The following is a 27,269-nucleotide window of genomic DNA, read 5'->3' as shown; positions in this document are numbered from 1 at the left end:
GACGAGAATGGTGGGCAGGCCAGGCAGGAGACAGTCCTTCCTAGGGATGCAGCCTCTCCAGGGGCAAGCTGCCCGAGGCAGATCCTGCCCATTTACCACGAAAGGAATTGGCTGAGCAGGGCCAGTGCCGAGTCCCAGGGTCAGCTTCTCATTTCTTCCCCAGGGGAAGATTCAGGACCCTCTGAAGGGCCCTGGTCCTTCCGGACTTGCCTAGGAGTCTTCCATCCTGGGATCTCCCTGTGTAGGGAATCTCAGACCCACAGGGAGCTTCCAGGTCACAGGGGCCTTTCAAGTCCCTCTTCCAGGCCAAATTGCCTTTGGGAGTCTTGCTGCTAAAGCCCCAAAGCAACTTCTTCCCAGAGGCTTCTGTCCCCACTCCCTAATTCTTAACCTCGCTTCTGCCCTATGGTAGGCAAGCTAAGAGCCCCCACATGCCTGCCCCTCCCAGACATGGCCCAGGGAAGCCTGCTCGTGGACAACCTGGTTCTCTCACCCCCAGCATTTCGGGTCCCCAAACGGGCGCGTCTCATCGCTCACTGCCTTAAGGGGCCTTGCTCTGTCCCTGCGTCCGTCTCTTTGTATCCCCGCTGTTAGCGGGTCTCTGTCGGTCCTGTCGCTGGGAGCCGCCCCTCGGACGGGTCATTCCCTGGGAACTCGCCCACCCTGCCAGGCTCCCCTGGGCCTAACTGACCACCATCTAAAACACAGACTCCGGCGCCCGATTCCCCACAAGTCATAGGTGGAAGGGCTCAGGTCTGGGGTCAGGGTGCCCCACAACTTCTCCAGAAACCCTGGAGCCGCCTCTCTTCCCCACCGGCCTTCCCCCAGAATGGTGCGCCCCAGACCCCGGAGGCCCCCAGATCCCTGCGGCCCCCAGGGCTGCACCCAGGCAGGGCTGGAGGCGTCCCTTCTGCGGCCAGGGCCCGGGCTCTCCGTGCTCTGCCCCGCCCTTTCCTTGTCCCCCTCGGGCAGAGGGACCCCCTTCACCTGACAAGCCGGCGCCTCAGGTCCCGGCACAGCCTCTCTAGGGGGCACTGTGCTCCGAGGCCTTGGAGAGGCCCCTACAGGACAGGCATGGAAGGGTCCAAGGTGGCGCCCCCTACCCGGCGGCAGTGAGACCGCATGCAGTGGAGGGGCGTGGGCTTGCCGCGATGGGGGAGGGGCCTGCGGAGAGCCCCGCCTCCCCACCCCCCAAGGAGGGGCCTCAGTCTTCCAGGTTTGGAGAAGGGGCTGCTTCTCATGAGCCTGGGCTCCGGGCAGTCCAAGCTCCAGGAGTGGCTTGGAGGCACTGATCCAGCCATCTCTACCCTCTGCCTGGCTAGGGGAAGTGACTCCCAGAGGCCTGCTCTTCAGGCTGAAGAGGAGGCCGTCAGGAGCTTTGACAGGGTTTGTGCTGGCTTCCACCCTGCCCCGGAAGCAGAGAATCTGAGAGCCTCCTTCTACAACCCCACCCATGACACCAGCTCCCCAGGGACCTGGCCAGACCAGCTGGAGGGACCCGGGAACTCGGCCACCTTAGCAGGCAGCCCAAGGGTTTGGGCTCAGCCTCTGCTCAAGAAACTTGGCACACAACACCCCCCACACACACACACACACAAACTCCCTCATCCTCAACTCAGCCAATCACAACAGACTTTATTGAAGTATTTGGCACTAACCCCCACACAGTCCCAGCCCTGTGGCTGAGGACGGACACAGCCACTTGGCAACGGCACCAGGTGTTATACAGGACCAATAAGTTAATGTAAAGGACGATCAGGGATGGGGGCCCATGGCTCAGCAGTCTCCTGGCTCAGACCAAGGCGCTCTGGGCTGTGGTGAGGACGCTGAGGGGCCAGGGAAACCATCATGCCCTGGGGAAAGGAGTTAGAGACAAGCCGGAAGAGCACAGCATCCAAGCAGGGCATTCACACACAGGACCAGGGTCAGCCCAAAAGGTGGGGGCTGCTGATGTGGTAAGAGCACAGGGAGAGAAATGCCAGGTAGATCCCTTCAGCCTCCCTCGTCCTCCCCCAGGCTCCTTGATGGGCCATCCTAGGTCTTCCCTCAGCACCCTTGTGCACTGGGCTACACTGTCTTCTTTCCAGTAGGGAGAACTGGGCCTCTTCTCAGTCAGGCCACAGAGTTCTTGGAGCCTTCTGGTGTGTTCACAGTCCATTCCAGTCCAGGTAACACGGGGCAGAGAGTTCTGCACAGGTAAAGTCAGAACTCCGCTCTCCCTACCCCTCCTAGCCTCAACTCAGTTGCTTTCTCACTGAAGCAGGACCCCTGACCCGGAAGCAAAGAAGGCCCTAGGATGAGAACCCAGGGACTGCTGGGTAATCTCAGCACAGGCAGCTTCCAGACTTGCTCCCGTTGCTGCAGCTGGGGCAATGAATGAATGCCCTCAAAGAAGATTCAGCATCTCATCAGTGCTTGGGAGGGTGTATGCCCCTGTTTGTATAAATAAGCACCTTCTCAGAGCAGAACCACAGCTGAGCTGTGACCCTCTTCCCCAACCAGAACATGCCACAAAAGTGGTGCCTTTCCAAAACCACTTGTAAAGAATTGGTGTTTAGGACTATGATGAAAAAATGTTAGAAGGGCTAGGTGCAGTGGCCCACGCCTGTAATCTCAGCACTTCGAGAAGCCGAGGTGGGCGGATCACTTGAGGTGAAGAGTTTGAGACCAGCCTGGCCAACATGACAAAACCGTATCTCTACTAAAAACACAAAAATTAGCCGGGCATGGTGGCGTGTGACTGTAATCCCAGTTACTCAGAAGGCTGAGACAGGAGAATCTCTTGAACCCCGGGGGCGGAGGTTGCAGTGAGCCAAAATCTTGCCACTGTACTCCAGCCTGGGCCACAGAGTGATACTCCATCTCAAAAACAAACAAACAAATAAAATGTTAGAAGGAGCAGTGGGGCTGCAAGCCCTTAAGATGCCCAGAGGTGGCTGTCGAAGGGTGGCTGCTGTCCACTAACCACCACTATGGGCCAGCCCCCAGCCGGACCCCCTGAGGCTACAATCTGTGATGCCACCGACTCAAAGCTCAGAAGTCTGGGAGCCCAAGGGGCATAGACAGGGTGTAGTGACTGGGTCCCTAAAGAGGATTTATGGGGTCAGGAAAATAGCACGGTCTACCAAGACAATACACCACCAGGATATACTGACCTTTGGCCTCCCACTTGGTGTGCATCACAGAGCACATTAGAAAGGGGAAAGGGATTCTCCCCCAGCCCAGGCCTGGGCACCCACAGACCTGGGACATGGGGGACAGTCATGTGCATGAGCATGTACCATATCCAGCCTCCAGCAATAGTGGCACAGGAGGACCGGGGCAGTTCTCCAGGGAAGTTCTTAGAACCAGAACACAGAGCGTTGGAGAACTCCCAAGGTGGCCCACTCTGCTTCACGTGTCCCCTGCCACTTGTCTTGCCTAAGAAGACAGATGCTGTCAGTCAGACAGGCAAGGCCTTAAGTCCAGTAGGCCGAACTCTGGGGGATAAAGCATAATCATATCACGGGGATCTTGAGGATGATCCACATATATAAATCCTTAGGTCAGGGCTTCTGAAAAAAGTCTTGTAAAAAAAACAAAATGAAAAGTCTCAGCTCCAGGTCATCGGCCTGCGATGGGGATGGGGGAGCTGAAAGAGGCACTCAGGGGTGGGGGTCTCAGCCCAGCCCCTCCGTGAAACAGTCTTTTCCAGCGTGGGGCACAGAGTTACACCTGGCTGATGATCTCTCCTTTCTCAGGTACAAAGACTTGCACAGGGGCCCCGTCAGGCGATCTCCGCAGCACACACACTGTGGGCACCTGCCAGGGTCAGGAAGAAAGGAGATGTGGGTAAACGAACCAGGCAGAAAAGCAGGGACAGTAGGTACAGCTACACCATCCTTATCCCTTAGAGACCCTGACCAGCAGCAGCAGCAGGCCTTGACACTCAGCCCCTTCCTCCCCAGGAGGCTCTGTCCTTCAGGGATCCCCCTTTACACATTTTCCTCCAGGTTCCTTTGGGGTGTGACAGGCGCCCTGACCTCCTCCTCCCCACGTTTCCTGCGCTCACTTCTCATCACCCTCCCTGTCTGGCAGGTTGGGATGGGCTGGGTCTATCCAGCCAAGGACAGGCCCAAGCGTGCAGGAAGGGAAAAGCACGTCAGCTAGAGGGTGAGGCCTGGGACTGGGGCCAGGATGCTGCCAGGCCCAGGATGCCAGCTGCAGCCCAGAATACCGTGGGTGGGGGAGGGACACGCAGCTGGGCCTGCTGGGAACCTGGGGTCTCAAAGAAGCAGCTTGTTGGTAACTTCTGGAGCACGTCCCCTGCAGAGCCCTCCGTACCAGGGAGAAAGAATGAAGAAAGGATTCCTGTGTGTGAGTCCCCACTTCCAGAATGAAGAAATAGGGGCCAAGGAAACCAAGGCTGCTACCCTACCCAGTATCAGAGTGCTCTATCATCTGTACTAACCCCAGCCTGCACCTTGGCCTCTGCGGCCCCAGACGATAGTAATGTCATATATCTAGTGCTTCACGTGCATTGCTCTAATGATTTCTGCCTCTTGGCAGCCCTGTGACACAGGCGCTCTACTGCTTCCATTTCACAGGGGAGGAAAGAGTTAAGTCCAAAGGGGTTAAGTAACTTGCCCAGTCATACAGCTCCTAAGTGGCAGAACTGGGATTTGAATCTGGTGGTCTAGCTTGAGGGTCGGTACACATTTTTTTTTTCTTTTTGAGACAGCTTCAAAAAAACTGGCCTTGTTGCCCAGGCTGGAGTGCAGTGGTGTGAGCTTGGCTCACTGCAATCTTCACCTCCCGGGTTCAAGAGATTCTCCTGCCTCAGCCTCCTGAGTAGCTGGGATTACAGGCACCTGCCACCATGCCCGGCTAATTTTTTTGTATTATAAGTAGAGATGGTGTTTCGCCATGTTGGGCAGGCTGGTCTCGAACTCCCGACCACAGGTGATCTGCCTGCTTCAGCCTCCAAAAGTGCCAGGATTACAGACATGAGTCACCATGCCCCGCCGAGGGTGGGTGCTCTTAACTCTGATACCACCCTTCTTCTCAGCTTGGTGCTGAGGAGGGGTGTCAGGGAGGACACTGATGCACAGAAAATCACAGGGTCTGGCTTCTGCAACACATTTCCTACTCTCCCTTTGTCCTAGACCTTCAAATGGACATTTGAGGGGCTGATTTGGATTGGACTTTTGATTATGAAGAGGCTTGTCTGCTTTGTGATCATCATTTAGGGAGGGAAGAAGTCTCAGCCATCTTCGGGGATCATCTCCACCAGTGTATTTGCTCTTGAGCTGGACACGGCCGGCAAAATTAGGAGGTGCCTCAGGGAAGCCAAGAGTGCCTTCCAAAGCCAGGAGGAAATGATTTTTGGCCTGTTCTTCCTACCTGGGGATTACCCGACCACTAGGTTGCTGCTTTGATACCTCCCTGCCCTTGGACTTGCTAGAATTGCGGCCCCTCCCCAGCAAGACACCCCCCCCTGCCTGGCTCCAGGGTCCCTCCAGAGCAGCCATACCTGCGTCCGGGGTCCCAGGGCTCGCCCGAAGCCCTCTCTCCCCAGGGGCAGGCTCCTGACCCGGAAAGCCCCTTGGCGGTCCAGTGAGTGGGGGCGGGTGCTCCGGAGGCGTGCGCGCTCGTGCCACCACTTGAGCTCCTCGGACACAGCGGCCTTGCTGAGCCCCCGGCCCGCCGGGCTGTCCTTCAGGGAAGGCGTCCGCACGATGCGGCTGCGGGAGGGCACCAGCAGCTGGTAGCGCAGGGGAGCGCCGTCCTCCTCGTAGGCAGGGCCCGGGGCTGCGCGGAACGGCTCCCACTCGCCAGGCGGCAGGGGGCTCTCCGCCACCACCACGTACCGCCCCGCCGGGAAATAGCCAGGGGGCAGCAGCAGCTTGGGGTGGTAGGCGGCCAGCTCTCTGCTGCCAGCCGGGCCCCAGGCCCCGCGGTGGCGATGGGTCTTGGGAGGGGAGAGAGGCTGCAGAAAGGAGATGTCGGGGCTGCTGCTGCCGGGCGAGGTGGGGTGGGAGATGCTGGAGACATCAGAGCCACTGTCTTCTGAGCAGGAGTGGCAGGCGGCGTGTGGGGCATGGGGCAGCGGGGGCTTGGTCGGGGGAAAGCAGGAATCTGGCACTGTCACCGTGTAGTGAGTGGGGCGGCGGCGGGGAAAGGCGCTGCGCCCTCGGCCCTCCGGACCCGCCCGGAAGGAATCCACCCTGAAGAGGGAAAGAGAGGCATTCTGAGTGTGGGAGGTTGGAGGGTGGAGTTAAAACAGGTGAGTCCTGCTCTGCGTCAATGCCCAAGCACGGCCCTCATGCAAGGATCTTAGGTCAAATCTCCCAAAGCAAACCAACAATCCCTCTGCTGGGCTGTGTGGGTGCAAGGCACTCCCTCACTGTGTGCAGATGTGTTCCTGATGCATTCACAAGCTTGTAATTTGTATAAAGTGTGCTACATCAAATAGGGCATGAAACACTTTTTTTTTTTTTTGAGACAGAGTCTCGCTCTGTCAGCAGGGTGGAGTGCAGTGGCAGGATCTCGGCTCACTGCAGCCTCCACCTCCCTGGTTCAAGCAATTCTCCTGCCTCAGTCTCCCAAGTAGCTGGGGCTACAGGTGCACACTGCTACGCCCAGCTAACTTCTTTGTATTTTTAGTAGAGACGGGGTTTCACTATGTTGGCCAGGATGGTCTTGATCTCCTCACCTCGTGATCTGCCCGCCTAGGCCTCCCAAAGTGCTGGGATTACAGATGTGAGCCACCACGCCCAGCCGTGAAGCACTTAAAGTACTACATTAAGTACTTTCAGCTTAGGTACACCGTGTCCAGTGGCATATCATCCACAGCATCTGTTTGGTAGGCACTGTCAGGTATCTGACTTGAACGTGTAAACGCTACCAGTCTAGAGCAGGTGCATGCAGCCCAGGACCAGCAAGGGCTGAAATCCAGGCTCCACTTCACTCTGCCAATGCACCCACATATGGGGCTGTGTCCACTGTTCCTAATTTGCACAGAGGCATGGTTTGTAAAAAGGCCCTGGGAGCATGTAAAATATAAAATCCATTGGCTTATGGTGGTGCATGCCTGTAATCCTAGCTACTCAAGAGGCTGAGGCAGGAGAATTGCTTGAACCTGAGAGGCAGAGGTTGGAGTGAGCCAAGATCACACCACTGTACTCCAGTCTGGACAACAGAGCAGGACTTTGTCTCAAAAAAAATTAAAAATTAAAAAAAATTCATTGCTCTACTGGAGAGCAGTTATCCCCGGCTGCACCAGGTTCAGTGCTGCCTGACCAGCAAATTTAAGCTGGTGGAGAATTCAGCAATGCCTTCATGGTGCCCCAGCCCCCATATGGTATGGCCAATACTGCCTGTCAACACTCAGCCATTTAAACTATTACCAACTAGCAGATGACTTAGAAAATAACATACAGCCAGGCCAGGCAGGGTGGCTCATGCCTGTAATCCCAGCACTTTGGGAGTCCAAGGCAGGCGGATCACCTGAGGTCGGGAGTTTGAGAAAATAACATACAGTCAATTCTCATTATTTGCAGATTCAGTATTTGCAGTTGGCCTAGTTGTTAACATGTATTTATTTATTTATTTTATTATTGTTATTATTATTTTTGAAATGAGTCTTGCTCTGTCACCCAGGCTGGAGTGCAATGGTGTGATCTCAGCTCACTGCAACCTCTGCCTCCCAAATTCAAGCAATTCTCCTGCCTCAACCTCCTGAGTAGCTAGGGGTCACAGGCATGCACCACCATGCCCAGCTAATTTTTGTATTTTTTTTTTTTTTTTTTGAGACGGAGTTTCGTTCTTGTTACCCAGGCTGGAGTGCAATGGCCCGATCTCGGCTCACCGCAACCTCCGCCTCCTGGGTTCAGGCAATTCTCCTGCCTCAGCCTCCTGAGTAGCTGGGATTACAGGCACACGCCACCATGCCCGGCTAATTTTTTGTAGTTTTAGTAGAGACGGGGTTTCACCATGTTGACCAGGATGGTCTCGATCTCTTGACCTCGTGATCCACCCGCCTCGGCCTCCGAAAGTGCTGGGATTACAGGCTTGAGAATTTTTGTATTTTTAGTAGAGACAGGTTTCACTATGTTGATCAGGCTGGTCTTGAACTCCTGACCTCGTGATCTGCCTGACTCAGCCTCCCACCACGCCCAGGCTTTTTTTTTTTTTTTTTTGAGACAGAGTTTCACTCTTGTTGCCCAGGCTGGAGTGCAGTGACAGAGGCACGATCTTGGCTCACTGCAACCTCCACCTGCCTGGTCCAAGCGATTCTCCTGCCTCAGCCTCAGTGTATGTTTTTTGCTTTGATTGGTGATTCTGCTATTTAAAATGGCCACAAATATAGTGCTAAAGTGCCGTCAGCTGTTCCTTCGTAAGGCCTATTGGGAAAAGGCCGTGATGTGCCTTTTGGAGAAAATATGTCTGCTAGGTAAGCTTCATCTGGGTATGAATTACAGTGCTGTTGGCCACGAGTTAATGAATCAACAATCCATATTAAGTAAGATGTCTTTAAGCAGAAACTCACATAACACAAGGTTATATATTAATCAGTTGATGGAAAATGTTGTCAGCGAGGGCTCATAGGCACCTCTATTTCCCCAGGGGCAATGGTTCAGTATTTGCTAATTCAGGGTTTGCGTCAATTTTATAGAACGCAACTACCACAAATAATGAGAAGCCACTCTACGTCAATTGAACAAGTGAATTGCCTATTGTCAGTGACTAATAATAATCTACCAGCACCAAGAAACATGGCAAGGGTAGAACATGTCAATCAAGTTATGCAAAAAGACAAAACTAGGGTCTTTGGAAGAAAACAACTTGCTTTGTGGATGGCCTTTGGCTTTGCAGGTTGCAATGCAGTCTCTGTTGAGAGGTGCCCCCAAGAAGATATCCCAAGAGAAGGCAAGGCACTAGCCATGTGTCACTCACGGTTGTCCCACCTGTGTCCTAGGAGCTCCCACCCTTCAACCGTAAGCTCCACATGGGTCCCCCATCTCTCTGGGGAAGCTGTCTCTTACCTCAGAGACTGCGACTGGCCCCTCCTGCCCTGCATCTCGGGGGTGGCTGGGGCACTGGTGCGACCCTGCCACTGGCCAGGAACACCACAGATGGGAGCCATGTGGTAGGAGGCAGGCTCCAGAAGCCACAGGCTGGAAGCATTGGGCCCATCCTGTGGTGTGGTGGCCGGGCTGCTGCAAAGGGATTAGAGACAGGTCAGTGGCAGGAATGTCTCCATTCAGGGGCTCAAGAGCTACAAAAGAATGGGGACACATTGGAAGGGGCTCCCAAAGTTAGTGTGGCAAACTGCCAGCACCCCTGCGGAACTGCTGGGGTGCACCCCTCCATCACACAACTGCAGGAGCTATCTCCTCCACCTTTCCGCTCTTCCATCTGCCCAGCCCATGGCCATCCCCAGCACAGCTCCCCTCTGACTCCCAGCCTCTCCTTCTCCCTTCCCCCCTGCCCCCTGCATCCTGACCTGGACTCGCTCCAGGGCTCAGAAGACTTCCTCGGCTTCTCATAGGGGTGGTCCAGGCTGGTCTCTTTCCAGGGGCTATTCTGGACTGGAGCCCGTTCCAGGCCCCCAGACTCAGGTGCTGCTGGTTGCAGACCCTCAAGGGTTTGGGGTGGGAGAGGCCGAGAAGGTGGAGCTGGGGACTCTGGAGGAGGTTTTGGCACTTGGGATTCCTCTGCAGGAGTAAAAGAAACCTGGTAAGGGCAGAGGCTGGGGGAACCGGCCCAACAAGAACCTCCACAAACCACAGTCCGTGCCGCGCTCTTCCTCCCATGGCCGGCTTGTGCGGCTGCTCCAGGCCATGGCTCCAGCCCCAGATGCTCAAACATGTTTTCTTTTCCTGTAGGACTTAGTCCTTCCCTCACAGTCCTATTTTATGCCTTCCTCCTTCAAGAAGCCTCCCAGATTGACTCTCTTGGGCTCACAGTGCTCCACTTTCTAACCTTTGTTCCTAGTACCATGTCTGCAGTTATCTTTTGTTTATCTGTTTTTCTTGTTCCTGCCATGCCCATATGGCCTATTTCCTTATTGGCTTGGGCACTCCCCTGGGCAGGACTGTAACAGCTTCTTGATCCACCTTGACCCTGGCATCCTCAGGGTTTATACACAGGGTTCTTAATCTTTAGACTTGTGTTTGCTCCCCCAGTGCTCCCTTCTTGTCAAAAAGGGCAATGACTGTGGGCAGATTGCTCTCTGGCTCTGACTGGTGCATCTTCAAATCAAACCCCAGGGTGAAGGAGGGACATCTGGGGTTCATCAGCTCTCTTAGAGTTTATCTTTCCTATCCCTGTAAAAACAATGAGCTTCCAGAATGGGAGAAGATCAGCACATTCGCCATCTTCAACTAAGCGTGTGCAGGGGCACATGGAAATTGACATGAGGTCCAAGCGGAAACCCGGAGCCTGGCGCCCTTGCCTTCACTCCCCCTTAAGTTCCTCACCAGCAAACTCTGCCCAAACCCCATGGTCTTGCAGTAGGAGTCTAGCCTTGACAAAAGTCCCCCAAATGTCGTTCTCACCTTCCTCCAGGAGCAGCCCATCTGACAGGGAGCTGTCATCAGAGGCACTGAGCTCTGGGAAAGTCAAAGGGGAGAGAAGAGAAGGAAGTGAAGAAATGAACAAACAGATATGAGTAATGAGCAGTCGTGAGCGCTCAGGCCCGCTCACTCCCCCAGGACAGATCGTTGTGAGGACATACCCACTGTGTGCGAAATACACACTGGGAGTGATTTTTTTTTTTTTTTTTTTTTTTTTTTTTTTTTTTTTTTTTTTTTTTTTTTTTTTTTTTTTTTGTTCAGACTGGAGTGCAGTGGTGTGATCATGGCTTACTGCAGCCTTGACCTCCCAGGTTCCAGGGATTCTCCTACCTCAGCCTCCCAAGTAGCTGAGACCACAGGTACAAGCTACTATGCCCAGCTAAATTATTTTATTTTTTGTAAAGAGGTCTTGCTGTTTTGCCCAGGCTGGTCTTGAACTCCTGGGCTCAAGTGATCATCTCACCTTAGCCTCCCAAAGTGCTAGGATTATAGGTGTGAGCCACTGAGCCTGGCCTGGCTATAAACCTATTACATAGAAGTAGAAAAACATAGAAGTCAGAGGCTAGGAGATAGGAAACCTGATGTTTATCCTGACTCTGATATTAGCTATGCAACCTTGAATAAACCGTTTCAATGTTCTAGGCCTCAGTTTCCCCAACTGTCAAAAAAAAAAAAAAAAAGACATCCTCTGGCAGGGCTTCCTGGCAGTGGAAAGGGAAGACAGAGTCATTTTGGAAGGCCCATAGGGTAAAAAGAATTTCATGGCCAGGCGCGGTGGTTCAGCCTGTAATCTCAGCACTTTAGGAGGCCAAGGCAGCAGATGGCTTGAGCCCGGGAGTTCAAGGCCAGCCTAGGTAACATGGTGAAATCTGGTCTCTACAAAAAATACAAAAATTCACCAGCGATGATGGTGTGTGCTTCTAGTCTCAGCTACTCAGGAAGCTAAGATGGGAGGATCACTTGAGCCTGGGAGGTCGAGGCTGCAGTGAGCTATGATCATGTGACTACATTCCAGCCTGGGCAACAGAGTGAAACCCTGTCTCAAATAAAAAAGAGAATTTCACTCCAACTGTTATATAATCATCTCACGTCACAAATATAATTCAAAGATTCTAATCTGAGACCTCCTGCATTACCAACAAGAGCAACACAAAGTAGGAATTTTAATTTAAGATAAGGTCTGGCCAGCCGGCCCCAGGGAAGGTTCTTGGTAATCTGGCAAGTCACCTGAAGGAAATGGAGGGTGACTTTTCTGCATGATATAGCAGCACTTGTTACCTATGAAGGCAGAGGGAACTCATTTTTGTTATTGTCCTTGAACAAACTTAAAGCCTTCAGATCTTTTCGTTTTGTTGTGTTTTGAGATGGAGTCTCACTCTGTCGCCCAGGCTGGAGTGCAGTGGTGCGATCTCTACTCACTGCAACCTCCACCTCCTGGACTCAGGGATTCTCCTGCCTCAGCCTCCCAAGGAGCTGGGATTATGGGCACCCACCACTACGCCCGGCTAATTTTTGTATTTTTAGTAGAGACGGGATTTTACCATGTTGGCCAGGCTGGTCTCGAACTCCTGACCTCAGGTGATCCACTCGCCTTGGCCTCCCAAAGTGCTGGGATTACAGGCGTGAGCCACCGCGCCCGGCCAAGCCTTAAGATCTTAAGAAAAAAACCTGAAGAGACCTGGATGGAACTCACAAAACATTTTCATCTGTGTTTGAGAAGGAAGATGAGGAAAAAGTAGTAATTGCTAATATTTCTACTGTGCCAATATATTTCTAAATACAGCACTTTATGTATATTCATTTAGGTAATTCTCATAACCACGTAAGGTAGATATCATCAACTGCAAGTGACAGTTGAGGAAACCACGTTTCAGAGGAGTTGAGTAACATGGTTTAGGTTCTACATTCACCAAAGGTGTTTGAGTCAGAATTCACACCCAGACAATCTGACTGGAGTCTGCTCTTAACCACAACCCTTTGTGGGCTCTCCCCTGCGAGCTTGCATCTCAGATGCTTGGGTCATCACTCAGGAAGTTTCAAGAAAAGTAAAAAGTTCCAACCATTTTGAAATCCCTTACAACAGGGATTAGCAAACTATGGCCCAGGGGCCAAATCCAGTTCGATAGCTGCTTTTGTAAATAAAGATTTATTGGAACACTGCTCTGAATTTGTTTATGTAATGTCTGGCTGTTTATCACCGCAGTAGCAGGGTTGAACAGTTGTGATAAAGACCAAACAGCCCACAAAGCCTAGAATATGTACTATCTGGCTCTTTACAGAAAAGTATGTTAACCTTTGCTCCACAACTTTTTTCAGACGGGGTGCTACCATGTTGCCTAGGCTGGAGTCCAGCACCCAATCACAGCTCATGGCAGACTTTACCCCCTGAGTTCAATCAATCTCCTGCCTCAGCCTCCTAAGTAGCTGGGACTACAGGTGCCCACAACCATGCTTATCTAATCTGTTTATTTTAATTATTGGTAGAGACAGGGTCTCCCTGTGTGTGACCAGGCAGGTCATAAACTCCTGGGCTCAAGAGATCCTTTCGGTTGCCCTCCCAAAGTGCTGGGATTACAGGCCTGAGCCACCATTCCCAGCCTGCACCGCAATTTAATGAAATAAAAACTTTACCCAGAGCAGGTCTTAGATTTGTAGCTCGTATGGTGCCTGGAGCCTGGCCTGACTCCTGAGTAGCCAGACAGCCTATGCTTTGCTTGGCTTACAACTAACCATTGCTTTAGGATTCAATTAAAGAGGCACCCTCTCATTGAATTCTGGTCTCCTGCCTTTGATCTGTTATAAAAACCTTGGAAATAAAGAATTTTATTGGTCCAGGCACACCTGTAATTCCAGCTACTCCAGAGGCTGAAGCAGGAGGATTGCTTAAAACCAGGAGCTTGAGACCAGCCTAGGCAATACAGCAAGATCCCATCTCTAAAACAGTTGTGTGTGTGGTTTTTCTTTAAATTTGCTGGGTGTGACAGCACATGCCTGTAGTCCTAGCTACTAAAGAGGCTGAGGAAAGAGGATCCCTTGAGTCCAGGAGTTCAAGGCTGCAGTGAGGTATGATCACACCACTGCACTCCAGCCTGCGCAACAGAACAAGACCCTGTCTCTAAAAAAATTAAATTAAAAAAAAATTCCAGTTTCTGAGAACTGCTCACTGTCTCAGCCACTGTCCCAACCCTGCCCTGGCTAAACATCCCCTTGTCCAGCAGCAGCATCGCAGGACACCCTAGGCGGAGGTAAATAGAGATTATACTCACAACTGCTGAGCCTCCTCCAAGGCTGTGCTGTCCAATACAGTGGCCACTAGCCACATGTGTCTATTTTCATTAAAATTAAATCAAGTCAGTTCCTCAGTCACACCAGGCACAGTTCAAATGCTCTGTAGTCACATGTGGCGAGTGGCTACTGCATTGGACAGCACAGATACAGAACACTTCCCTCATCTGAGAAATGCTCTGGAAGGCCAGGCGTAGTGGCTCACATCTGTAATCCCACCACTTGGGAGGCCGAGGCGGGCGGATCATTTGAGGTCAGAAGTTTGAGACTAGCTTGGACAATTTGGTGAAACTCCGTCTCTACTAAAAATAGAATTAGCTGGGCGTGGTGGCACACATCTGCAGTCCCAGCTCCTCATGAGGCTGAGGCAGGAGAATCGCTTGAACCTGGTAGGTGGAGGTTGCGGTGAGCTGAGATGGTGCCATTGCACTCCAGCCTGGGTGACGGAGCGAGACTCCATTTCAAAAAAAAAAAAAAAAAAACACTATAAGGGTATTGTTAATGGCTGGTGTTGTTGGTCAACAAATGCATCCAGAGAGCCCATTACACTGGTGGGTGCTGAGTGGCCCTCAGGGGTTCACCCTGGTAAATTAGCTCAACACCTGGCCGCTCCCTGCCACTGCAGAGTATGGCTGATAACTCTTACCTGGCACAGTTACTGTCCCAAACTGAATAACCCTTGTATGGAGCCCAAGGGGGCAGGGTGGGTTTTTTTTTTGGTTTGGGTTTTTGGTTTGTTTGTTTTTCTCCCTTTTTTTTTTCTTTTTTGAGATGGAATCTCGCTCTGTCACCCAGGCTGAGTGCAGTAGCGCAATCTTGGCTCACTGCAACCTCCACCTTCCGGGTTCAAGCAATTCTCCTGCCTCAGCCTCCCCAAGTAGCTGGAACTACAGGCGCGCACCACCATGGCTGGCTAATTTTTGTATTTTTAGTAGAGACAGGGTTTCACTATGTTGGCCAGGCTGGTCTTGAACTTCTGATCTTGTGATCCACCCGCCTCGGCCTCCCAAAGTGCTGGGATTACAGGTGTGAGCCCCCACCTGGCCTTCCCTTTTTAATTCAAAACACCTCAGCTACTAATAATCCCTCTTTACTTCCTCCTTTCTAGGAGGTCTCAGAAATTACTTGTCTAAAACTGACCCCTTCTGTGCTCTCACCACAGGACTTTAGATCCCAGGGCCTGAACTTGGCAAGCGGGGTCTTGATGCCTGATTCGAGAAAGTCAGCAGCTACGCCAGGTGTCTCTTCTCCACAGCCCTGTCTTCACCTGGGCTAAGTGCTCCAAGGTGTCAGAACCTCAGCCTCCTGCCTCCCACAGAGCCCCAGGCCAATCCTGGCTTGCTCCCAACTCCCAACAAGAAGCATTATGCATCACAATGGCAGCAGAGGGGTAACACTCCTCCTCCACCCATCATGGACAGAAGCTCCCAGCAACCGCAGCACTGGTGGCCAGGGGAGGCTGCTGGGCAGCGTGGGGCTGGAGCGGGAAACAGCAGGTGCTGCAACCAACTGGCACATCTCACCACCCTGACCACTCCCGCAAGCACAGAGCGAGTTGGACCTTACGGGCTTCCATGCCCAAATCAGCAGCTACCTTTGAAGGTTGCTGTCAAGTCTGGGGATCCCTGTTGAGAGTGGAGCAAGGATGGAGAACTTGTCTTCCATTAGAGCCTCGGAGACTGGGAGTGTTTTTCTGTGGCCAGGCCAGAACCACTGGAACCAGACAAAAGTCTGGCCATTTTTCCTGGGTCAGCCCCATTATCTTCTGAGTTTACTGGGCCAACTGTCACACGGAGGCATCTCCTCCTTTATCACCTACTCTTGGCTGCGGGAGGTGACCTGGGTGGTGTCTGGTCATGCACTTTCTACCCTAAATTAGAGGCCATGGGTGGGAGCAGGGACTCCTGAGACCTGTGCTGAGATAACTCCCTGCCCAAGGCATGGGCCACAGGGCACAGGGACCAGCAAGGACCTTCCAGCTTCCCCATGACTGTTCCCAGCTGAGGAGTAGTCTTGGCAAAACGCTAACACAATATGCAGGGATGGAAGCTTGAGAATGTGAGCGAAGCAGCCACTGTCCAAGCCAGGGCCGAGACCTCTGAGTCCAATTCTGCTGCAGGGCCACGCCTCATTCCCTCCTGGTTCCCTCCGAGGCAGCCAGGGAGGTCTGGGCCCCATGTGAGACACCTGGGGGCAGGGCTAGGTCATGGGCCTGCAGCGGTGGAGCCTGGAATGGAGCTCTGCAAGTCCTGATCTGATGGGCTGGTCTTGGGTCAGGACAAAGGAAGAGTCACACCTAAGCGCTCAGAACCACCTGCTGGAAGCTAACCTGGGCTGGACACGCCGAGGTGATGTGGCTGGACCCTGGGCGTCGACAGCTCACCAGGTGCCCCACGGCCACCAGGCTCTGGGCCAAGGAGCTCAGGATTGAACTACAGACACCAGGAGGGCAGAGCACACACGTGGAAGGATCCCACCCTTGACCAGGGTGGTCGTAGATACTTGAGGGGCTGTGGGGTGTGGCATCAGTGCAGCTGGGTTTCATTGTGAAACAATTCAGGGATCAGTAAGGCAGAGCGATAGTCAACCCCTTTGCTGTCTAACTCAGGCCAGGGGACTGCGCATCAGCTCAGAGTCTCGGGCTCACGGGAGCCCCACACTACCCTCACCCAGACAGGCCAGCGCCCTGTGGGCCTGGAGGGCAGCGGGGCCGGCCTGGGCCACCCAGTTGAATACACCTTGGATTCAGCTGAGGGTCAGCTGAGAAATACCTCTGCCTACGCAGTCTCTTGAAGGTAGCGTATTTTGCGGAGGATGCGGAAGGAAAGAGTCGTGTTTTCTAAGGAGACCAGGGAGAGGGCCTCACTGGATGGGGAAGCCTTGCTGAAGTCGCAGAGTCAGGATGGGGAGGAGGTGAACCCAAGAAGCGGCTTTACCCAGCTGGAGCCGAATGCAAAGGCGGTGGCCCCGGGCTGTGCGCCCGCCATCCCTCCAAAGCTCATTCAAGGGGCATGGCCCATGGGCTCACCTCGGCCCAGGGGGAGCGCGGCAGCGGGAGGGGGCTCGCTGTTGCGCCGGCGCTCGACCAGGCAGCGCTGGAGCTCCTGCAGCTTCTTCTCCTCCCGCAGCATGGAGTGCTTCCGCTGCCGCCGGGCCTGCCGGCTCAGGTTCTCCTCCAGGCACAGGCGACGCGCTGCCTCTGTGATCTGCAGCTGCAGGGCCAGCTGGCGCTCCAGGCTGCTTAGGGGGTCCTGAGAGAGGGGGCAGGAGTGAGGCTAGGGAGAGGCAGGGAGCTTGGAGGCCCCGAGGGTAGAGAGCAGCCCTGACACAGGGCTCCGGGTCCCAGCCCTAAGCCCAGAGGACAGAAGAGAGGCAGACAGCAGCACCCACGGCCAGTCGGTCAGTCGTGGAGCAGAGGGTGGAGCGGTGGGAGGAGCCGAAGAGCAAACTTGTCAGCCTGAAAAGCTGGCATGGGCACCCACCTACCAGCCCATCTGCTGAACCGGGCAGGCTGGGAACCCAAGTGGGACACTTTCCCTCCTGACCCCAAAGGGTGGGGCAGGCCAGCCCATGGGAAACTATTGCCATTGACGCCACGGGGCAGGGCACCCGGGGCCTGAGTGCCCCCACCTCCTCCTAAGAAAGGAGGACAGCCCTAGGGGCCAGAGTAACCTGTCTGAGCAGACTGTTGCCCACTGGGCTGGTGGCTGGCGCTCTTAACTGATCTTCTGCCCACTAGGGCCAAACCCAGTGTCCTCCCTTGAGCTTCCAGCTCTCGGTTCCATGGTGGCGCCCCTTCTCCATGGCCATCTGGGCTATGCATTCACAGTGCCCCTCGCCAGTACTCAGCCAGGCACTGTCATTGGGTGTGAGAGGGTGGAAGGGAGCCTGCCAGCGTACCGGGCTGAGGTGTGGCACCTCAGTGACCAACCTTGGGGATGGAGGGATACTGGCAGCCCCCCGAGGATCCTCACCTCCCTGTGCAAGGCCCAGTCATCCAGTTTGTAAGCTGCTCCAATCCTGCGGCGAACCTTGGGGGCTTTTTCCCCTGGTTTGAGGGGATACTCCGGTGGCAAGGTGCCCGTCAGCTCCTGGGGAGGAAGCAGAGTCAAGCCAGGCCCCCTCCACCTGCGCAGCCTTGGCCACTGGCCCCTGCACTAAATGTGCCTGCCTTCCGCAGACGCCCTGGGACAACCACCCTCCACCCGTCCCATCCCATCCCATCCACGCTATCTCTCCCATCTTAAGGCTCACTCTGCACCTCCTCCCCTTTCCCTTCAGACTTCTTTCTGATCGAAGTGATCAGAAGCTACACTGACCCGGATAAAACACTCACATGCACTTATGTCTACACTGTCCCTCTGCAGCCCCTGAGGACCTCTGTCCTCTGTGCCTGGGCCCCCACCTGGGTCTGACACTGCGTCATGGGGACTCTGGGTCCCAGCCCCCAGCCTGATATCCAGAATTCCCTCAAGAATGGGGGTCCCTCTCCCCAGCCCCTGCATCCCCAAACGTGGCTCCACAGGTCCTCAGATGAACCCCATGCTTGTGTGTGTCGGCTGGTGCCTCACCGCCTCCCGCAGGCAGAGTCTCCTCAACTCCTCCAGGCAGGCCTCCAGCCTCGCCTCCAGGGCCCTCTGCTGCTTGTGCACTGCGTGGGTCAGCTCCTTCATTGGGGAGACCGGGCTGTCAGGGCCTGCAGGGGTTGGGGGCACATGCTCAGGAAGGCTGAGGGTGGAAGTCTCCTCTGTACTTGTTGACCACCCTAGGGGAACACACATGCACACACGCACACACACACGCACACACACACGCACCACATGCCTGCCCACAAATTACAGGCTGGCATTGCAGCCACAAAACACCACATCTCTTCTCTGCACAAAGGCACAAATGTTATAGCTCAGAAGGGAGGGCTGTCCCCCCAGGTGACCTACAGTGGAGGGCGTGCAAGGAACGGAGTTCTGCCCCTGCCGTCTCCACTCCACCTTTGGTCTTCCTCTTTTTCTTCTCCTTCTTCTTCCTCTCTCACGCTCTCCCTCTCCCCGCTACCCCTCTCTCTTACACGCACACAAGCCTCTTCCTTCTTGTCCTCTGTCAAGACTACCCAGACTAGGCCCACAGGTCTGGCCAAACAGAGAGGCAAGACTTCACATTGCCCCGATGAGATTTTTCAACTTCTCAACGTCTGCTAAAGGAACACTGCAGATCCCTCTTCCAGATAGAAACGAAACTCCAGGCCAGTTTTCTCCAGGGAGTTAGTCCACATGTCCCTGAGGCTCCAGCTCTTCCAGAACCTCCCCCTCCTCCCAGCAGAGGCCTCTCCCTCCCCTTCCTCTCAGTCCTTGGGAGTCTCAGCCCCGCCAGCCCTAGCACCTGGGGATGCAGGTCTCAGGAGTCAGGGCCAGGGACCAGGGCAGGGGGATTTCCCCAACACTCACCAGACTGCAGGATGATGCCGCTGTCGGTGTCGCTGACCTCCTCCTTACTCTCCATGGTGGATTTCTGGGAGGAGAAGGCACAGAGCAGGGAGGGGGGACACCGTGACCAGCCTGGGCCAGGATGTGTAGGTAGCCTGGAATTTTCCCAGCTTTAAAGAGAAAAGAGGACAAGAACAAAAAAGCTAGATATGAACGCTCTTGCTTACAGAAAGCTTGAGAGATGCTTGAGAGCAGGGGAGTGGGAGGGAGGGCTGCACTTCGGGAACCATCTAGGGCGGGGGATTCTGGCACTGGGGCTGCCGCCTGAGAGAAGCGGCTGTGGCCTCACCAGCAAACCCTGTTCTCAGTGGGCTCTCAGGGGCCCAGCCTAGCTCCCCTCTGGGCCAAAGTCCTCTAGGCCCAAGGAGATCGACAGCAGTGGCAGCCACAAGAGCCACTGGACTGGGGAGAAGGGCAAGAAGGAAAAGAGCAGAGAGGAGAAAAAATGGGGTGGGGTGACAAAGAAAGGAGGAAGGGGGTCCAGCATGGTGGCTCCCGCCTGTAAGGCCAGCATTTCTGGAGACCGAGGCGGGACGATTGCTTGAGCCCAGGAGTTCAAGGCCAGCCTGGGCAACTTAGAGCCCATCTCTACAAAAATAAAAATTAGCCGGGCGTGGCAGTGTGCACCCTAGTCCCAGCTACGCAGGAGGCTGAGGCAGGAGGATCGCCTGAGGCTGGAGAGGTCAAAGATGCAGTGAGCTGTGTTCGTGCCATTGTACTCCAGCCTGGGGAGCAGAGAGACCCTGTCTCCAAAAAAAAAAAAAAAAAAAAAAAAAAGAGGAGAAGGGGAAGACATCACCATCGTCATGGGACACAGCTATCCTCAACCCAAGAACCCAGGAGGTGTGAGGCATGTCCTGCTGACTCAGTGGCCAAGGGCACTTCAGGAAGTAGCTGGTCGCTGGGAAGGCACATGGCCAAGAGCCTGGACTGGGGCCTCCAAAGCCCAGGATGCCTGCTCTCTGAATTGGCATCCCAGACTCTGAACTTCACATCTATAGACACATGCAGCCACTCTATGCTGGAGAGCTGTCCCAAAGCCCTCTAACAACAACTTTCAAGCCACCTGTTACTTCTAGGAGACCCTTCGAGGGGAATCAGCCTGGATCCCCTACACCCCGCAGCCAGGGGAGACCCAGGGCTGTGTCCGTCAGGGTTTCCAGGAGTTGACAGGTTGGGGGTGAGCAGTGACTAGAGCAGAAGCTTCGCAGGAACAGAAAGGAGATCACCTGCTCCACTGCCTGCTTCTGGCTGAAGAGCACTTGGGTGGTACAGGTGCCATCCCATTGTGTCAGCTCAGCTGGGGACCAGTCACCCAAATAACACCTGTGCCCGCCCCCTCCCTCTCCGCACCAACCCACACCCCAGACTGGGGTCCCAGCTGGCCGGGGCCTGGCAGCTGCTAGCTATGGCAGGGGTGGGCGGAGCCCATGCAGGCGGTCGGGTCTTGGAAAGAGAGCCCAGCCACCTCCTCACTGAGTCAGCCCATTGAGCAAGAGTCCAAAAGTCCTTCCGAGTTTCTGTCTGGAGCCTATCCTGCCTCCTCAGAGCTCGGGCCACAGGGTGGGGGAGGTGAGCTCCACCCTTCTGCAGGCAGCCAACACAACAGAAAAGTCGGCCTTGGGAAAGCTGGTGACAAAGCAAGGCCCACAGAGAGAGGGGGCTGCTGTCAGCCGGTCTCCGGGGTCTCCCGAGATGCCTCTCACCCATCAAGATGGAAAGAGCAGGATGATCAAGAACTTTTATAGACCTACATAAACAACCACAGGCAGTAACAATCAAACACGCAACCCTGAAAGCAACGTGTACCTTGCATTTCGGAATTTCAATTATCCAAGGCAGTCTAGAGAATGCATGGGAGAGGTTTGATTTTTTTTTTTTTTTTTAATGTTTATGGGAGGCCTTTGCAAACATGCCAAAGAGAAAGATTGGCCATATATTCTGGGACCCTACCCTGCCAGGGTACTTAGAATGACTGTTAGCTCTGAGCCATCCATCTGTCCCGAACTCTATCCCTCCTAGAGATAAGAACAGACAGAGAAGCAGGCGGCTCACCCCTCTTTCCACCTACCCTAGCCATCCTCCCACCCTCCCCAGAAGCCAAGGGCAGGGTGCAGCCACAGCTGGGAAGCAAGTGGTCTCCGCTAGCATGCTGAGTGTGTCTGCTTTGGACAAGAGGAGGAAGCAATGTGGGAGGGGAAGCCATTAATTAGTCACGCTTGCTAATTAATTATTAACCACTAAGTGGTTCCCTTGGAAAGTTGGGCCAACTCAGCCCCTGCTTCTCAGGGGCTCTGAGACTGTTGCAGCGAAGCGGGGACTTACAGGGACAGAGGGTGCCTTAGCTCGCCTCGTGCCTCTGCCAGCTTCCTCTTCTCCCAGCTCAGCCCAGTCTCTCACTGCCAGGGTCAAAGGGGAGGCACTGATATTCCCGGTGGTCCCAGGCTGATGCTGGGTCCCCTCTGCGATGACCTGTCACCCCATGTAGAGCAAAGAGAGCAGCATCGCAAGCCCAGAGCCGGGTTGTGGTTTCCAGGCTCGGTTCTACTGCAGCCTGTGCTCCCTTGGGGAAGTCACCGGGCCTCCCTGCGCTTCCTTTCCTCCTGTGCACAGTGTCTAAGGCTCTTTCCAGGACCCTGGCCTGAATCTGGACCTCTTGGACCACATCAGGCCAAGAAAGAAACCCACTCAGCCACGTAGCAGACCCCCACATCTGCCTCTGCCGAGGTCGCCCTCCACAGCTGTAGGGAACCTCCCTGAGTCCACAGGCGAGGGTGAGGGCGCTGCCCCCACCCAAGAGGCTGTGAGTCTTAGGTGTCTAGGCATTGCTTTTAGATAAAGGCAGTTCAGGTGACATCCCCACCCCCTCCCCAACACAGGGATCCCTCCTGGGCCTCTTCAAGCCCCAGTACTGGGCCCTAAGAAGCAGCCCATCCGGCTGAACAATGTCTCCAGAAAAAGGCAGAGGAGACCAGAAGGGGGACAGACGGAGGGAGGGAAACTCCAGAGCACCTTCCCTCTGGCAGGGCCATGGGGATCCTTCTGTATCCCAAGTGTCCCCCAAAGCCAGGTCTCCGGCCTGCCTGCCCCCGCTCATCTCTGCTTGCCCTCTCTCCAGTGGAAGCTAAGGCCTGGGGAGCCACAGGAACAGGCTCCCATCCAAGCCCACCAGCACCCCTCTGTCATCCCCACACCCCAGACATAGCTGGCGGTGGTGAGGGGTCAGAGGGGGGTGATGGCCACTGCCTGGGCTCCAGCATGCCTAGCCCAGCTTGCTCTCAGCCCCAAAGACCCATTCCACCCACCCCGCCCTCACCTGCTTCTGGGCTTTAGTCCAGGAGTTCCAGAAACAGCCTGTGTTCCCAGTCAGGAGGCGCAGGGGCCTCGCATGTCACCTCAGGGTCTCCCAGGCCACAGGCCTGTGCTCTCCCTCCGACCGATGGGGCTGCTGGCCGTCCCTCTCGGCTCACCTGCCCACCTTGCCGTCCCTCCCAGGCTGCCGGGCCAGGGGAACCAGATTACTTGTTATGACTTGAGTCAGAGGGGAGGAGCAGGTGAGCAAGTCCTTCCCTGAACTAATCCCGTGCAACTGGTGCCGGCAGGCAGCACCTGGGCCTCTGCACTTCCGGGGGGCAGGAGGGTAGCAGGGAAAAAGGGGCTCCCATGGAGGAATCCCCAAAGAAGAAAACAAGAGTCATGTCTTCGTGGCCTCAAGAGACCTTAGTACAATGTTCTGAGCGGTGAGGTATCTGAGTACCCTCCAGCCCTGCCTTCCTTTGACCTCAGTTTCTCTTTCCAGAAATCGAGGCCTGTTAAGCCCCACAAAAGAAGGGTGAAATGTTCACTGTCCATGGAAAAAACAAGTAGGAAATTTACAAACTGACAAGGATGGGTCATTGCTCTTCCCCATATACGGAAATGAAGACCAAACCCTGGGTTTTGTCTCTCTCAAATGAGGATTTTAAAACCTCAGTGAAGGCAGCTGGAATTCCAATATGCAGAAGCTCTAGAATCCTAGAGAGGGAGGATCATGCTGTTCTTTCTATCCCAGACATTTTCCCCTGGGGGTATCAAGGCCATCACTTCCCTGTTTATTATTTACATTCATCCCGGACCAACATGTTCATGGGGCAATGACAGGCACTGACCTGGGACAAAGTCCTGTTCCCTACTCCACAGGAGGTCCACTGTGACCCCGGACCCCAAGCCCATCCCCCAAACACAAGGCCCCAGAGACCAAAATGGAACTTATTTCCTACAAAAAAATAAGCCTCAAGGTCTCCCATCCCACCAACCCCCAAGCAAATGGAAAACTGGAATCCATTTCATAGGGAAAAGCAGAGCTAAACCTGACTGTTACCTGTCCCCAGCAGGCTGGAATACACAGGCTGCACCCCTCAAGTCTGAATCCCACCCCACCACCTCCCTTTCACCCCACTCCCTGATCTTCCCACCGTTCCCCCCACCCAGATTCCAGTGCCTCAATATATGTCTGGATTGCTTCCCCTCCCCCGGCCCCTAAAGAGCCCTGCCCTACTCCCCACCCCCAGTGCAGGGATAGCAGAGGAAGTTTGCTTTCAGCAAGCATCTCCTGTGGAGCTGGAGTCCGCCAGCATCCCCCACTGCTCCTGTACACACACCCAGCACACCTTCACATTCCTGTACACACCCACCTTCCAAACAATGCTAGCCCCAGCGTACACCAGGCTGACCGCTTCATTTTCTCCCCAGGCTGAGGCTGAGGGGCCCTAACAGGGGACAGATCCTCATCTCCTCACCCCATGGGGAGCTTGTTCTCTGGGTGTCCCAAAGAGCCTGCAGCCCTGCCCTTCCCTGAGTCCTCCACCACACACAGTCCCTCCCCAACACTCAGTCCCTCCCCCTCTCCCTCCCCATCAAGGCTTGGCACTTTCTTCGAAAGTCAAACAGAGAGGGGTTGACTGGGTATAAGCAGCCCTTCCTCCACCTTGCCTACCCCCAGCACCAGGTGGGGGTTGGTGGAAGTTTCTGGAATAGGCTCATAGCTCACATTTCTTAATGCATAAAATTAAGACGATTACTTTAAAAATCAATTACATAAAATACAGTTCTAAAAATATAGCAATATATATACTTCTTTATTAACATTAAGCAGGGTCTAGCAGTGGGTAATTTCACACAATGGCCGAGTGCAAACAGTATTTCAAGATAGCCACGACTGCCATGTGATACTAAACTGTGAATTCTATTAATGGCAAAGCCACAGGTACTGCCAATGCTACTGTGATTTGTTGTCTTATCAATAACTAAAGGTGATGTTACCATCTGTTAAAGGTGGGTGAAAAACGAAGATATCCTTTGTTTCCTCACCTGGGTTACAAACCCTCTGAATGCTGTCTACTGATGCCTAATGCTCCCTCCCCCCCCACCCCCCCACCCCACCCCCTCCCCGCAACCCAGTTAAGAATCCCTGCCCTCAGGTAATCCACCACCTGTGACTTCAGGGGAGATTAGTACAGATGCTCAATCTCACTGTTTGCCTGGATCCTTTGGAAATCTCAGAAACGCCTTGCTCCCCCAAATTCACACTCAATATTTCCCGACCCTGCAGAATCTGAGGCCTGGAAGGGGGCTGGCAAACCCACCCTCCTGCCAGGAACCCCGGGAACCATCCCTGGAACTCTCTGAGGGCCATGTCATTCAACTCAAAATACCGATGGTGGAGTGGGCACTCCAGAGGCCAGCTGAGAGTCTGAAACAGCCCGTACTCCAGCCAGGCCAGCGGGTCGGGGACTGATGCCCCAGCCCCAAACCCCAGAGCGCCGTCCAGACCACCCGTTGGTGAGGAAGTGGTATTTCCTTGCAAAACATTGCAGTATTTGGAATCTGATCTTTGCAGACAAGAGCCCTTCCCCAGGGAGGATAAACTGGACCTCTTTAGCGTTTTCATCTCCTAAGGAAAAGTTCCAAATCAGAAAACTCTTCCCCAGCGCTGTAGCCATCCACTCTCCATTTTTTAAAAGTTCCTTCTTTTAGCATCTTCTGATAAAACCAGATTGGAAGTTCTTTAAAGCAAGGGCCTGGTCCTACCATCTTCACATCCCCAACAGCCCCCAGCAAAGTAGTCTCAGACCCTGCTAAAATCTTACTTCATGAATTAAGGAATCAATGGTCAGCTGCTAGAGCCAACAGTGAAGAGGAAGGAGTGAAATAGCCCGGGACCCTCCAGGCAAGAGGGGTAGGAGATGGTTCCTCCGCGGTTTTCTTACTGGCCTCTGCTCCTGGCCCACTAGGAAAGGTGGTTCGCCTCCACTAAGCGAAGGTGGAGTGGGCTGGGACAGGGGAACTCCAAGCCAGTCTGGAATGCGCCCTGAAATGAGACCTCTAGGCTTTCTCTAAAAAGCCCCTTTGTCCTGTCCACCCTGCTCCCCTCCCCCACCGCGCCCTCCACATCCAGGCTGGCCCGAGACTTTGCTCCTTTTGTTTGGCTGCTTTCTGGCTTCCCGGAACCTGGCCAGGAGGATCCACAGGCACGAAGAAGGTCGAAGGAGAAAGGTGGAGGGGCTGGAAGTGAGCATTTTTGGTAGGAGCTCAGAATTCCCGCCCCGTTGATAAAATTACCCCATTCCCTGTAGGGTGCCCTCCGCTGAGGCTGAAGACTGTGGGCTCAGGGGCCCGATCCCCCGCCCCAGTTCACCCGCGCTGGGTGCCCCGAAGTTTTCCCGCTTACCTGTCCCATGGAGCACTGGCGCCGCCCGCCTGCCCCTGCGCCCTCCGCTCCAGCCTCGCAGCTTCAGGACCTGTCCGTCCAGGCCATCTTCCCTCCCCCCGAGCCTCCCCGCGGCCTGCCCTCCCCGGAGGTATTTCATTTAACTTCGGCATTTGCAGCATCCCAAATGTTAAAGATCCCAAGACATCTGTCCCCTGGGGCGTACCAAGGCCCCGAGGAAAGAGGGGAAGACGCAAGGAGGGACTGGAGAGACCGATTCAAAAGTCGGGGCGGGGCCGCTAGCGGGGGTGACGAGGTCCCCTCAGAGGTCCGCGAACGGCGGGGGCAGCCGCTCGAGGGGACAGGCTGTCCCGTTTCCCCCGCGTTCGGACGCCCGCGCGGCGGGACACCCCCGGCGCCTCCAGTTTCCGCAGCCCGGGCGGGACGAGGCTCCTCTCTCGGTCCCAGTGCCGCCTTTCATTCGCGCGCTCCGGCCTGACCGGGGCCAGCTTTCATTCCTGGAGACCCCCGAGTGGAAGAATGAAAGGAGCCCGCGGAAGCGCGCTCCCCCGACCCGCTCCTCCCCGCAGGCGCCCTCCCCCTCGCTGTGCGGCGCTGCGGGCCGCGGAGCCCCAGCATGCGGGTGGCGCGGGCTTGGCAGCCCTTCCCCAGCCCCGGCCCCGGCCCACTCCTCCCGCCGGGCCCGCTGGCTGAACTCCGGCTGGCTAAACGGAAGGGGCGCCCCCCCGGGGAGCGCCTCCTGCTGCCCGCTGCGAGCTGCTGTGTCCCCATCCAGTCATTCATTCACTTGTTCAATAAACATTTACTGAGCACCTACTAGTGCCCGGCACGATGGATCCAAGCTCAAGCCCCTTCACTGGAGGATTCCCCAGTCTAGACGAGTGAGGAAGCAGCACAGTACCTGAATAAGGGCTGGGACCCCGGGCCAGGAGACAGGAGGCTGACGCAGGCTGAGCCTCGGCAAAGCTTGGCCAGAGGAAGCAACACCAGAAGATAAGAGGGGAACTCCAACAGCAGTGACAGGTGTGCTAAAGCACAGCGGCAAGGGAGCACACAGGGTTCTAAGAGCTGCAGGGGAGCTAGCGTTTGGGAAGAGAACGGGGTAAAGGGAAAGCACATGGAGGAGAGATGAGGCTAATGCGGCAGTCAGGGACTCATCCAGAAGCAGGCAGCCAGGTGCAGAGGCTCACGCCTGTAGTCCCAGCACCTTGGGAGGCCTTGCTTGAGGTCAGGAGT

At 54.9% G+C, this 27,269-nt stretch overlaps 1 protein-coding gene across 4 annotated transcripts; it reads right to left on the bottom strand.

Annotated features, from left to right (window-relative positions):
- Positions 1–1,612: 1,612 nt before the first annotated feature.
- Positions 1,613–26,545, bottom strand: INAVA (innate immunity activator). 4 transcript variants are annotated; one of them, XM_017499400.2, is made up of 10 exons: positions 26,034–26,545; positions 19,286–19,434; positions 18,416–18,540; positions 17,819–17,935; positions 16,873–17,095; positions 10,542–10,595; positions 9,488–9,698; positions 9,027–9,200; positions 5,513–6,206; positions 1,613–3,801 (listed from the first exon to the last, which is right to left on the bottom strand). In XM_017499400.2, the coding sequence occupies exons 1-10, from the start codon at positions 26,192–26,194 to the stop codon at positions 3,709–3,711; spliced, it is 2,001 nt and encodes a 666-aa protein (XP_017354889.1). In that variant the 5' UTR covers positions 26,195–26,545; the 3' UTR covers positions 1,613–3,708. The 4 variants fall into 4 exon arrangements, with proteins under 4 accessions (XP_017354889.1, XP_037584088.1, XP_037584087.1 ...); XM_037728160.1 differs by lacking the exon at positions 26,034–26,545 and adding an exon at positions 22,641–22,920 and having other exon boundaries at positions 19,286–19,349; XM_037728159.1 differs by lacking the exon at positions 26,034–26,545 and adding an exon at positions 22,795–22,920.
- Positions 26,546–27,269: the final 724 nt, after the last annotated feature.

The sequence above is a fragment of the Cebus imitator genome, unplaced genomic scaffold (assembly GCF_001604975.1).
Source record: "Cebus imitator isolate Cc_AM_T3 unplaced genomic scaffold, Cebus_imitator-1.0 Scaffold257, whole genome shotgun sequence".
Lineage (NCBI taxonomy): Eukaryota > Metazoa > Chordata > Mammalia > Primates > Cebidae > Cebus > Cebus imitator.
The sequence above is the reverse complement of the archived record's forward strand: the minus strand, read 5'-3'. Positions and strand labels throughout refer to the sequence as shown.